Source organism: Aethalodelphis obliquidens, unplaced genomic scaffold (assembly GCF_003676395.1).
Source record: "Aethalodelphis obliquidens isolate GAN/ISIS:26980383/991018 unplaced genomic scaffold, ASM367639v1 scaffold95, whole genome shotgun sequence".
Lineage (NCBI taxonomy): Eukaryota > Metazoa > Chordata > Mammalia > Artiodactyla > Delphinidae > Aethalodelphis > Aethalodelphis obliquidens.
Window position 1 is genome coordinate 1,000,718 of NW_020838039.1, and position 14,443 is coordinate 1,015,160.

General features: G+C 36.4%; 1 protein-coding gene across 11 annotated transcripts in view; it reads right to left on the reverse strand.

The window, feature by feature from the left end:
* The window catches only part of KLHL2 (kelch like family member 2), a 126,704-nt gene that overhangs the window by 50,375 nt on the left and 61,886 nt on the right, over positions 1 to 14,443 (reverse strand). For all 11 annotated transcript variants that reach the window (XM_027095905.1, XM_027095906.1, XM_027095902.1 and 8 more), the window contains one exon: positions 5,293 to 5,455. In XM_027095905.1, coding sequence (XP_026951706.1) covers positions 5,293 to 5,455 — 163 coding nt within the window. The remainder of the gene's footprint in view (positions 1 to 5,292; positions 5,456 to 14,443) is intronic.

The window sequence follows — 14,443 nt, forward strand, 5'->3', positions numbered from 1 at the left end:
ACACGAGAGGCCACAACAGTGAGAGGCCCGCTTACCACAAAAAAAAAAGCAAAAAAGGGAGAAGACTCAAATCAATAGAATTAGAATTGAAAAAGGAGAAGTAACAACTGACACTACAGAAATACAAAGGATCATGAGAGATTACTACAAGCAACTATATGCCAATAAAATGGACAACCTGGAAGAAATGGACACATTCTTAAAAAGCACAACCTTCTGAGACGGAACTAGGAAGAAATAGAAAATATAACCAGACCAATCACAAGCACTGAAATTGAAACTGTGATTAAAAATCTTCCAACAAACAAAAGCCCAGGACCAAATGGCTTCACAGGCAAATTCTATCAAATATTTAGAGAAGAGCTAACACCTATCCTTCTCAAAATCTTCCAAAATATAGCAGCGGGAGGAACACTCCCAAACTCATTCTAGGGGCCACCATCACCCTGATACAAAAACCAGAGAAAGATGCCACAAAGAAAGAAAACTACAGGCCAATATCACTGATGAACATAGATGCAAAAATCCTCAACAAAATACTAGGAAACAGAATCCAACAGCACATTAAAAGGATCATACACCATCATGAAGTGGGGTTTATCCCAGGAACGCAAGGTTTCTTCAATATACACAAATCAATCAATGTGATACACCATATTAACAAACTGAAGGAGAAAAACCATATGATCATGTCAAAAGATGAAGAAAAAGCTTTCGACAAATTTCAACACCATTTATGATAAAAACCCTCTGGAAAGTAGGCATAGAGGGAACTTACCTCAACACAATAAAGGCCATATATGACAAACCCACAGCCAACATCCTTCTCAATGGTGAAAAATTGAAACCATTTCCACTAAGATCAGGAACAAGACAAGGTTGCCCATTCTCACCACTATTATTCAACATAGTTTTGGAAGTTTCACCCACAGCAATCAGAGAAGAAAAATAAATAAAAGGAATCCAAATTGGAAAAGAAGAAGTAAAACTGTCACTGTTTGCAGATGATATGATACTATACATAGAGAATCCTAAAGATGCTACCAGAAAACTGCTAGAGCTAAACAATGAATTTGATAGAGTAGCCAGATATAAAATTAATGCACAGAAATCTCTGGCATTCCTATACACTAATGATGAAAAATTAAAAGAGAAATTAAGGAAACACTCCCATTTACCATTGGAACAAAAAGAAAAAAATACCTAGGAATACACCTACCTAAGGAGACAAAAGACCTGTATGCAGAAAACTATAAGACACTGATGAAAGAAATTAAAGATGATATAAACAGATGGAGAGATACACCATGTTCTTGGATTGGAAGAATCAACATTGTGGAAATGACTGTACTATCCAAAGCAATCTACATATTCAATGCAATCCCTATCGAACTACCAAAGACATTTTTCACAGAACTAGAACAAAAAATTTTCAATTTGTATGGAAACACAAAAGACCCTGAATAGCCCAAGCCATCTTGAGAAAGAAAAACAGACCTGGAGGAATCAGGCTCCCGGACTTCAGACTATACTACAAAGCTACAGTAATCAAGACAATATGGTACTGGCACAGAAACAGAAATATAGATCAATGGAACAGGATAGAAAGCCCAGAGATAAACCGATGCACATATGGTCACCTTATCTTTGATAAAGGAGGCAAGAATATACAATGGAGAAAAGATAGTCTCTTCAGTAAGTGGTGCTGGGAAAACTGGAGAGCTACATGTAAAAGAATAAAATTAGAACACTCCCTAACACCATACACAAAAATAAATTCAAAATGGATTAAAGACCTAAATATAAGGCTAGACATTACAAAACTCTTAGAGGAAAACACAGGCAGAACACTCCATGACATACATCACAGCAAGATCCTTTATGACCCACCTCCTAGAGAAATGGAAATAAATACAAAAATAAACAAATGGGACATAATGAAATTTAAAAGCTTTTGAACAGCAAAGGAAACCATAAACAAGACGAAAAGAGAACCCTCAGAATGGGAGGAAATATTTGCAAACGAAGCAACTGACAAAGGATTAATCTCCAAAATATACAAGCAGCTCATGAAGCTCAATATCAAAACAACAAACAACCCAATCAAAAAATGGGCAGAAGGGCTTCCCTGGTGGCGCAGTGGTTGAGAGTCCGCCTGCCGATGCAGGGGACACGGGTTTGCGCCCCGGTCTGGGAAGATCCCACATGCTGTGGAGCAGCTAGGCCCGTGGGCCATGGCCACTGAACCTTCACATCTGGAGCCCGCGCTCTGCAACGGGAGAGGCCACAACAGCGAGAGGCCCACGTACCGCAAAAAAAAAAAAAAAAAAAAAGGCAGAAGACCTAAATAGACATTTCCTCAAAGAAGATATACGTATTGCCAACAAACACATGAAAGGATGCTCAACATCAATAATCATTAGAGAAATGCAAATCAAAACTACAATGAGGTATTACTTCACACCAGTCAGAATGGCCATCATCAAAAAACCTACAAACAATAAATGCTGGAGAGGGTGTGGAGAAAAGGGAACCCTCTTGCCCTGTTGGTGGGAATGTAAGTTGATACAGCCACTATGGAGAACGGTATGGAGGTTCCTCAAAAAAATAAAAATAGAACTACCATACGACCCAGCAATCCCACTACTGGGCATATACCCTGAGAAAACCATAATTCAAAAAGAGTCATGTACCACAATGTTCATTGCAGCTCTATTTACAACAGCCAGGACATGGAAACAACCTAAGTGTCCATCGACAGATGAATGGATAAAGAAGATGTGGCACATATATACAATGGAATATTACTCAGCTATAAAAAGAAATGAAATTGAGTTATTTGTAGTGAGGTGGATGGACCTAGAGACTGTCATACGGAGGAAGTAAGTCAAAGAGAAAAACAAATACCACATGCTAACCCATATATATGGAATCTAAAGAAAAAAAAAAAAGGCTCTGAAGAACCTAGGGGCAGGACAGGAATAAAGACGCAGACCTAGAGAATGGACTTGAGGACACAGGAATGGGGAAGAGTAAGCAGGGACGAAGTGAGAGAGTGGCATGGACATATATACACTACCAAATGTAAAACAGATAGCTAGTGGGAAGCAGCTACCTAGCACAGGGAGATCAGCTTGGTGCTTTGTGTCTACCTAGAGGGGCAGGATAGGGAAGGTGTGAGGGAGATGCAAGAGGGAGAAGATATGGGGATTTTTGTATATGTATAGCTGATTCACTTTGTTATAAGGCAGAAACTAACACACCATTGGAAAGCAATTATACTCCAATAAAGATGTTTAAAAAATAATAATAATAATATTGCACAAGAGGATACAAAAATTCATGAAGCTGTAGATGTATGATTTGCATACTTTTTTATATGTCCATTAGACTTTATTAAAAAGTTTACATATCAAAATAATAACAGAGGAGGAGAAGTTAAGAAGGGTGTAGTTAAAACAAGATTATCCATGAATTGACAACTCATGGTGAGGTGGGTGGTGAGTACTATTCTATTTTTGTATGTGTTGCAACTTTTCATAATAAAAGATGCTATAAAATGTTACTTTAGAAACTTGAGCAACTGTAAGATTCAGATGCATGGTATAAAAGCAGTATATCTTTTAAATAAGACTTTGATTTAAGGTTTAGTGCATTAAAAATGAAAAATCAAATTTTCTTTGCAATTTTGTTGAAACTGACAATTTTTCCACAAAAAATTCTTGTCATAATTATGAAGGGAGACTCTATAAACTACGATGTATAGGTGTAGTAATTCTTGTGGAAAATTGTTCACATTCTGTCGTATACTACAATAAATTTATGATTGTAAATAAGAGAAAGAAATAATAAAATCTGTCTCCTAAAGACACAGTCAATAAGTTGGTTCTGATATGAGTGAAACTAATAGTTCTAGTATATCATAACTATGTATGGACATGTTTTGCATTAATTCTATTTTATTCATTCCCTCTCTATCTCTTAAGATTCAGTAATATTTATCAAGTACCATGAGATAACCAGCAGCCCTAGAGAGATATATTAAATGCAGATTACATATTATATGCATTCCCCAACTTACAGAAGGGTTATGTTCTAAACGTTTTTCTGTAAATAAGCATTTTGGGACTCATATCACATTTTCCCACTGAAACAATTTTATAAAAGGTAGTTAGGTCAATCAGGCCACCCCACAGAAATCTATAAAGTTCAAACTTACTGGACCTATTACATTTTACTGCAGCGCTGTGGGCTTTTTTTTTTCCCAACTAACCACCTTGTACGACTATTTCTTTGATAAATGCAATAGGGATTCTAGGAATACTTCTCTTGTCAGAGGCTCTGTGTACACATACACACACACACCCCTTACCTGGGTCTATGTGCCAAAATGTTCCTTAGTTATCAGAGTATGCAGAGTGGAGCAGAGTTTAGATGAGGGGCTCTTGCATTTGAAGGCTGCAGGAAGTTGGGGTTCTAGAGCTTACTAAGGGGCAGTAGTCTTGGGAGGTTCTATGGTAACTGTTCCTACTGGGTGTCACAGATATAGGGCAGAGATGGGGGATTGTAACTTTCACCAGGTTTATCTTCTAGAAAATCGTTTTTTTAAAAAATTAGACACTTCCTAATAATCACTTTTAATATGAATTTTTAAATGTTTATAAACTCAGAGCAAAATAAATTATAGGTTACTTTTATGTACTTTAGCTGCATCCTAAGCTATAACAATAATCTCTTCTCCCTGACTGGACAGACACAGGCCTCCCTCCACCCATCCCAGGGAGAGGATGCCAGCAGGAGGTCCTGGAAATGAGTGTTTAATCTAAGGAGAGGGATGCCTCTATTTGGGATCAACTTTTCTACCCCACTCCAAGGCAACTAGGTTTCTTTGCTTTGAATAATTTTATGCCACAGAATGTTTCCTTGGATACAAGAAAAAGGTGTAAAAAGCCACAGAGATAAAATGACTTAATTTCATATGTAAACACTTTCTTATATGCCTATTAATTTGATAATTTGAAAGAAAAATACATAGAGATTCAATATTTACATAAAACTACTAGGCCTAATACCACATACAGTTTCTTCTTTTTTCTTTTAAATTCAGAACTCCATGAACATGCTTCAATTATGCAGTGCTACCATACCATTATAAGATTGTAAATGTATTTTTATAAAGTCCAGGTCCATAAATATGACACAACTTTCCAGATTCACTATAGAATCATATCAGAAATCAAGAGTTGCAGATTCTTCCCTGTCTCAAACTCAGCCGACGTTTATTCCACTTGCCTGCATAGGTGTTGGCCTTGTTCAGGAGGTCTGTGCATGCGTGCATATCAGCGAAAGCCCGGATTCCTAAGCAGTTGACAGGGTGAAGCTGAGATTCCAAAAATTCACAGCAAGTCTTCTTCACATCCTGTAACTGTAACAGACCAGCTGCTGGGAGAAGTACCTATAACACACAAGTAAGCATGGTTAGGCAACTGGCTAGGAAAAGTTTCACTGTTCACTGTGTCTATAGAGGGCTTAGGGGTCCAGCTACAGCTCAAGATCTGCATCCAGACCCCAGCATCCCAAAGAAGAGTAATGTAACAATTATTTGCAAAAAGGGTGATGCCTCCTTCCATTCCCCATAATTTCTATGGAATCTTTCAAAGATCTCTTCTTGTTCACAAGAATATAAGAGATATCAGATCATATTAGATTAATGATTCTTTTCATAAGCAGAAACAAAATGTTCCTTTGAATTTTAAAAACATAAATTATTAGGCTGTTAGGGGGTGCTATGGTTCAGTGAAAATGGTTTTCTTCCCTTAGTTCAAGCAGTCATGAGCTTCAGTGAATTTGTGGGGAAGGGGTGAGCACAGAGTAATATATGCCACAACAAAGCCTCATTCTGTTTTTCCACTGTCTCTGAGTAACACCACAAACTGCTTTCCTTAGGGGGATAGAACAATTTAAAACTCCACAGTCTAACTACAATCAAACAGTTTCTCTGAAATGTAATGTATGTGCTAAAACAACCCATAAAGAGTAATTGCCTAATAATAACTTTTTAATTTGTATTTTTATTTCAATAACTCCAAGAGATTTTGTATTAATTAGGTTATTCTTTGGGATTTAACCAGTATCTTTGCTAGAAATACTACATCCAACACTACAACTGCTTTTCAAATAGGTCAATGATGGAAAAATTCTTCCTTGTAAGTGAATTAGTATATGCTATGTAAAGGACCATATTTGAAAATCAAATTGGAAAACTTCTTAAAAAAAACTTCATAAAACTTCATAAAAAAGAAGTTTGCAAGTCCTTCTATAAAAGCCAAAGGGGAAAAAAAACCTATCAGAATAGTCAATTTAAGAAAAGGTCACATTGGCATATTAGCATAAAAAATAAATAAGATCTAAGTTCCTTCCAGAACTGACTTCCATACATGCCAAGCTGCAGCCCAAAGAGGAAAAGAGAAAAGAGATAGTAGTTTTGAATATCCTTTACAATTTCCCTAAATGTATGTAGTAAGTCCTAAATGTGGAAGAGAAAGAGTGCATTCGTATCTTTCTGTAACACAAACTACTCTATTTTCTTAAAGGAACCACAGCAGCTTTAACTCTCAGATCTAAAGGCTGTGGGCCCGCATGTACACAATCAAATGGTTATGAAGCAAGGACTAAGAGGACAACTCTTTGTGTTTTAGTCCAACTCCAACAACTAATATTAGTTTTTTCTGAAAACAAGGAAAGAGTACCTGGTGATAATGTCTTTTCCTTCTAAATTTAACAAAAATAAAGTGTAAATAATTCTGTTTATAGTCGAATCTTTTATATAATATATACAGTGTGTTTCATTATGTTATGGGAATGAATGTCCATGGAAGGCTTTAGTTGCTGACAATTTGCAAGTTGGAGTTTTTCTACACTGGTATAATTGTGCTCTGAAGTAACGTAAAGTACATTCCAAGATGCTTAACTGTGCAGCCATTTAATTCAGCAAATACATATAGTTAAGTGGTCTTCAGCATAAGATTCAATCTCTGTGAAATTTGCACAAATATCAGTAGTAATGATCACCCACCTAATCAGTATCTTCCCAGAGACAACAAAGTGTAATACAGTAGTACTCAAATTGCTTCGTAATACAGAAAGACAGGGATCCTTGAGGGGGAAAGCAGCCAAGCAGAAGCAGGTTCACTCACGCATTGTTGGTGAGTGTGTACACTGGTTCAACCTCCATGAAGAGCAATTTGTCTACTTAATCAAAATTACAAATGCACATATCCTCCAACCCAGAAATTTAACCTACAGATACACTAACATGCACAAAAGCTCACACACACAAGACATTCATTAGAGCATTATTGTGGGTAATAGCAGAAGTTAGAAAAAAGCCTAAATGTCCACCGTAAGGAGACTGGTTAAACACTGGTGATCATCCATTCGATGGAACACTGCAACCATTCAAAAGAATGAGGAAACTATATGAATGGGAAAATTTCTAAGATATATTCCTAAGGGAAAAAAATCAGCAACTGGTTCATACTATGCTGACATACACATACACACCCATATTTATATACATATCCATCTAAAAAAGCAGCTATATCAGACTTTTAAAAATTTATTTTGCTTCCTTGACTTCAACTTCATCACTACCAAGTCTAGACCTACCCTATCAGGAGACTGAAATTCATAAAACTGTAGAATCCCAGATCTGGAAAGGATATGGCAAGTCATATAGGCCAGAGATATAAAAGTTATTTTAATTGTAGGCCACATGGCTAGAGATTCACATATAATTTTTTATTGATGGCAATGATGGGTCAAGTGGTTCCATGCCTGGCAAACATAAGTACACCTTAAATGTTAGTAACGTGTAAAATGAATTTATTTATATTTTACTTTTATCAGTAAATCCTTCAAAAATGCCTCAGCTTTATGATGTAATTTTACTAGGATTAAACTTCAATAGCTCATAATTATTAAATAATTATATATGCTTCAAAAACAATTAATAACTGGCCCAGGCTTACTAACATGATGAAAACAGGAAAGCAGCTGGGACCACACCAAATGCCCATATTACTCTCTGTATCAGACAACCAGCTAAAAAACCAAACAAACAAAACATGCTCAAATTACAGATGAACCATATCCCACAATCAGAATCAAACAGCTGGCGGCCTATGAGCTAGATGCCTTGGGATCAAGTCAAATCAAACCTCCTGATTTGTCTGATGAAGAAACCAAATCCTAGATAGGCCAAAAGATCTGAACAAGTTGCACAGAGATAGTGATATAAAATTCACCAACTCTTTGGTCTATTACTCTTTCCACTACCTTGAGCCCCACCTGTAGATGCAGAATGGAAGTGCTTGTCTAATTTCTAAATCTGCAATGTTGCTCTTTTCAGAAGAGTAATAAAGACGAAAATCACTTCAACCAAATTCATGCAGTTTGCTTCCGTTTACTGACTAATTACTGTGTCGGGCACTGTCTTAAGCACTTGACAGGCAACAACACCTCATTACCCCCATTAGACACAATGAATACAGAGGCTGGGAGAAGCAAGTAAGTTGCCCAAGGTCACACACCTGGATGGGATGCTAGGAGAGAGGTATTAACCAAAGTGGGTATAATGCTTTTAGATGGCACAGACGAACATTCTCATGTTAATACTTGGGAACATCTTTAAAGTTACTGTCTATTTATTTCAATAAAATAAATTCTTAAGGAAATTTAAGCAAAAACTGAGTCATGAAGATAAAAATATTACGTATTTAATAGTATGAGCACTACAGAATATAGCAAATCATGAAGGTGGCACACAAATTACTGATTTGGGAGATCAGATTTAGTATCCTAATCTTTCAATATCAGATATCATTCTGGCTTCTGTGGTTTTTACATATCGCTGAAAAGGAAGATGTGCTTTTTAATCTGGGGGGATCATAATCCCATGGTTTATTTTCTACAAAGTGGATTAACTGTACAGTTAGTAACAAACGTGGGAAACACCTATATTGTGAAGAGGTGGTTTCTTAATGTGCTATTCAGGTCACAAAAATATCTTGGGCATTATAATTAAGAGATCTGAAGAATAAATTTATGTCTCTAAAACTAATTTTCCTGAGCTCTCTAAAGAAGTAATTGAATAGTGCTGCTTCATATATGAAATGGAAGTATACATATATATATATATATATATTTTTTTTTTTAAAGAATAGTTTTATTACTTTGCCAGGCAAAGGGGGACACAGCAGCCTCCTGCCTCAAAAAACTATGTGTTCCAACCCAGGAGGATTTGATAAGGCGTTTTATAACAGTACTTCCCAAGGGATGGGTTGCTGACAACATTACGGTGTGTGCAGGGTCTCAGGTCCTTGGTCTCCTAATCTTTTTTTTTTTAATTTTTAAATTTAATTTATTTTTTTATACAGCAGGTTCTTCTTAGTCATCAATTTTATTCACATCAGTGTATACATGTCAATCCCACTCACCCAATTCATCACACCACCACCGACACCCCACCGCGGCTTTCCCCACTTGGTGTCCATATGTTTGTTCTCTACATCTGTGTCTCAATTTCTGCCCTGCAAACTGGTTCATCTGTACCATTTTTCTAGGTTCCACATATACGCGTTAATATACGATATTTGTTTTTCCCTTTCTGACTTACTGCACTCTGTATGACTGTCTCCAGATCCATCCACGTCTCAACAAATGACCCAATTTCGTTCCGTTTTACAGCTGAGTAATATTCCGTTGTATATATGTACCACATCTTCTTTAACCATTCATCAGTCGATGGGCATTTAGGTTGCTTCCATAACCTGGCTATTGTAAATAGTGCTGCAATGAACATTGGGGTGCATGTGCCTTTTTGAATTATGGTTTTCTCTGGGTATATGCCCAGTAGCGGGATTGCTGGATCATATGGTAATTCTATTTTTAGTTTTTTGAGGAACCTGCATACTGTTCTCCATAGTGGCTGTATCAATTTACATTCACCATCAGTGCAACACGGTTCCCTTTTCTCCACACCCTCTCCAGCATTTGTTGTTTGTACATTTTCTGATGATGCCCATTCTAACTGGTCTGAGGTAATACCTCATTGTAGTTTTGATTTGCATTTCTCTAATAATTAGTGATGTTGAGCAGCTTTTCATGTGCTTCTTGGCCATCTGTATGTCTTCATTGAGAAATGTCTATTTAGGTCTTCTGCCCATTTTTGGATTGGATTGTTGGTTTTTTTAATATTGAGCTACATGAGCTGTTTATATATTTTGGAGATTAATACTTTGCCCGTTGATTCATTTGAAAATATTTTCTCCCATTCTGAGGGTTATCCTTTTTTCTAGTTTATGGTTTACTTTGCTGTGCAAATGCTCTGAAGTTACATTAGGTCCCATTTGTTTATTTTTGGGTTTTTTTTTCCATTACTGTAGGAGGTGGATCAAAAAAGATCTTGCTGTGATTTATCTCAAAGAGTGTTCTTCCTATGTTTGCCTCTAAGAGTTTTATAGTGTCTGGTCTTATATTTAGGTCTCTAATCCATTTTGACTTTATTTTTGTGTATGGTGTTGGGAAGTGCTCTAATTTCATTCTTTTACATGTAGCTGTCCAGTTTTCCCAGCACCACTTATTGAAGAGACTGTCTTTTCTCCATTGTATATCCTTGCCTCCTTTGTCATAGATTAGTTGACCATAGGTGTGTGGGTTTATCTCTGGGCTTTCTATCCTGTTCCATTAACCTATATCTCTGTTTTTGTGCCAGTACCATATTATCTTGATTACTGTAGCTTTGTAGTACGGACTGAAGTCAGGGAGTCTGATTCCTCCAGCTCCGTTTATTTCCCTCAAGACTGCTTTGGCTATTTGGGGTCTTTTGTGTCTCCATACAAATTTTAAGATTTTTTGTTCTACTTCCTTAAAAAATGCCATTGGTAATTTGATAGGGATTGCTTTGAATCTGTAGATTGCTTTGAGTAGTATAGTCATTTTAACAATATTGATTCTTCCAATCCAAGAACATGGTATATCTCTCCATCTGTTAGTATCATCTTTAATTTCTTTCATCAGTGTCTTACAGTTTTCTGCATACAGGTCTTTTGTCTCCCTAGGTAGGTTTATTCCCAGGTATTTTATTCTTTTTGTTGCAGTGGTAACTGGGAGTGTTTCCTTAATTTCTCTTTCAGATTTTTCATCATTAGTGTGTAGGAATGCAAGAGATTTCTGTGCATTAATTTTGTATCCTGCTACTTCACCAAATTCATTGATTAGCTCTAGCAGTTTTCTGGTGGCATCTTTAGGATTCTCCATGTATAGTATCATGCTGTCTGCAAACAGTGACAGTTTCACTTATTCTTTTCCATTTTATATTCCTTTTATTTCTTTTTCTTCTCTGACTGCTGTGGCTAGGACTTCCAAAACTATGTTGAATAATAATGGTGAGAGTGGATATCCTTGTCTTGTTCATGATCTTAGAGGAAACTCTTTCAGTTTTTCACCATTGAGAATGATGTTTGCTGTGGGTCTGTCATATATGACCTTTATTATGTTGAGGTAGGTTCCCTCTATGCCCACTTTCTGGAGAGTTTTTATCATAAATGGGTGTTGAATTTTGTCAAAAGCTTTTACTGCATCTATTGAGATGATCATATGGTTTTTATTCTTCAGTTTCTTAATATGGTGTATCACATTGATTGATTTGCATATACTGAAGAATCCTTGCATCCCTGGGATAAATCCCACTTAATCATGGTGTATGACCCTTTAATGTGTTGTTGGATTCTGTTTGCTAGCATTTTGTTGAGGATTTTTGCATCTATATTCATCAGTGATATTGGTCTATAATTTTATTTTCTTCTAGTATCTTTGTCTGGTTTTGGTATCAGTGTGATGGTGGCCTCACAGAATGAGTTTGGGAGTGTTCCTTCCTCTGCAATTTTCTGGAAGAGTTTGAGAAGGATGGGTGTTAGCACTTCTCTAAATGTTTGATAGAATTCACCTGTGAAGCCATCTGGTCCTGGACTTTTGTTTGTTGGAAGATTTTTAATCACAGTTTCAATTTCATTACTTGTGATTGGTCTGTTTATATTTTCTATTTCTTCCTGGTTCAGTCTTGGAAGGTTATACCTTTCTAAGAATTTGTCCATTTCTTCCAGGTTGTCCATTTTATTGGCAGAGATTTGCTTGTAGTAGTCTCTTAGGAGGCTTTGTATTTCTGTGTTGCCTATTGTAACTTTTCCTTTTTAATTTCTAATTTTATTGATTTGAGTCTTCTCCCCCTTTTTCTTGATGAGTCTGCCTAATGGTTTGTCAATTTTGTTTATCTTCTCAAAGAACCAGCTTTTAGTTTTATTGATCTTTGCTATTGTTTTCTTTGTTTCTATTACATTTATTTCTGCTCTGATCTTTATGATTTCTTTCCTTCTGCTAACTTTGGGTTCTGTTTGTTCTTCTTTCTCTAGTTCCTTTAGGTGTAAGGTTAGATTGTTTGTTTCAGAATTTTCTTGTTTCTTGAGGTAGGCTTGTATAGCTATAAACTTCCCTCTTTGAACTGCTTTTACTCCATTCCATAGGTTTTGGATTGTCATGTTTTCATTGTCATTTGTCCCTAGGTATATTTTGATTTCCTCTTTGATTTCTTCAGTGATCTCTTGGTTATTTAGTAATGTACTGTTTAGCCTCTATGTGTTTGTGTTGTTTACGTTTTTTCCCCTGTAATTCATTTCTAATCTCAGAGCATTGTAGTCAGAAAAGATGCTTAATATGATTTCAATTTTCTTAAATTTACTGAGGCTTGATTTGTGACCCAAGACATGATCTATCCTGGAGGATGTTCCATGTGCACTTGAGAAGAAAGTGTAATCTGTTGTTTTTGGATGGAATGTCCTGTAAACATCAATTAAATCCTGGTCTATTGTGTCATTTTTCTGTTTCCTTATTAATTTTCTGTTCGGATGATCTGTCCATTGGTGTAAGTGAGGTGTTAAAGTCCCCCACTATTATTCTGTTACTGTCGATTTCCTCTTTTATAGCTGTTAGCAGTTGCCTTATGTATTGAGGTGCTCCTATGTTGGGTGCATATATCTTTATAATTGTCATATCTTCTTCTTGGATTGATCCCTTGATCATTATGTAGTGTCCTTCCTTGTCTCTTGTAACATTCTTTATTTTAAAGTCTATTTTATCTGATATGATTATTGCTACTTTTGATTTCCACATGCATGGAATATCTTTTTCCATCCCTTCACTTTCAATCTGTCTGTGTCCCTAGGTCTGAAGTGGGTCTCTTGTAGACAGCATATATATGGGTCTTGTTTTTGTATCCATTCAGCAAGCCTATGTCTTTTGGTTGGAGCATTTAATCCATTCACGTTTAAGGTAATTTTTGATATGTATGTTCCTATGACTACTTTCTTATTTGTTTGGGGTTTGTAGGTTCTTTTCTTCTCTTGTGTTTCCCACTTAGATAAGTTCTTTTAGCATCTGTTGTAGAGCTGGTTTGGTGGTGCTGAATTCTCTTAGGTTTTGCTTGTCTGTAAAGCTTTTGATTTCTCCATCGAATCTGAATGAGATCCTTGCCGGGTAGAGTAATCTTGGTTGTAGGTTCTTCCCTTTCATCACTTTAAGTATGTCATGCCACTCCCTTCTGGCTTGTAGAGTTTCTGCTGAGAAATCAGCTGTTAACCTTATGGGAATTCCTTTGTATGTTACTCGTTGTTTTTCCCTTGCTGCTTTCAATAATTTTTCTTTGTCTTTAATTTTTGCTAATTTGATTACTATGTGTCTCAGTGTGTTTCTCCTTGGGTTTATCCTGTATGGGACTCACTGCACTTCCTGGACTTAGGTGGCTATTTCCTTTCCCATGTTTGGGAAGTTTTCGACTATAATCTCTTCAAATATTTTCTCAGGTCCTTTCTCTCTCTCTTCTCCTTCTGGGACCCCTATAATGCGAATGTTGTTGTGTTTAACATTGTTCCAGAGGTTTCTTAGGCTGTCTTCGTTTCTTTTCATTCTGTTTTCTTTATTCTGTTCCGCAGCAGTGAATTCCACCATTCTGTTTTCCAGGTCACTTATCCATTCTTCTGCCTCAGTTATTCTGCTATTGATTCCTTCTAGTGTAGTTTTCATTTCAGTTATTGTATTGTTCATCTCTGTTTGTTTGTTCTTTAATTCTTCTAGGTCTTTGTTATACATTTCTTGCATCTTCTCGATCTTTGCCTCCATTCTTTTTCTGAGGTCCTAGATCCCCTTCACTATCATTATTCTGAATTCTTTTTCTGGAAGGTTGCCTATCTCCACTTCATTTAGTTGTTATTCTGGGGTTTTATCTTGTTCCTTCATCTGGTATATAGCCCTCTGCCTTTTCATCTTGTCTGTCTTTCTGTGAATGTGGTTTTTGTTCCACAGGCTGCAGGACTGTAGTTCTTCTTGCTTC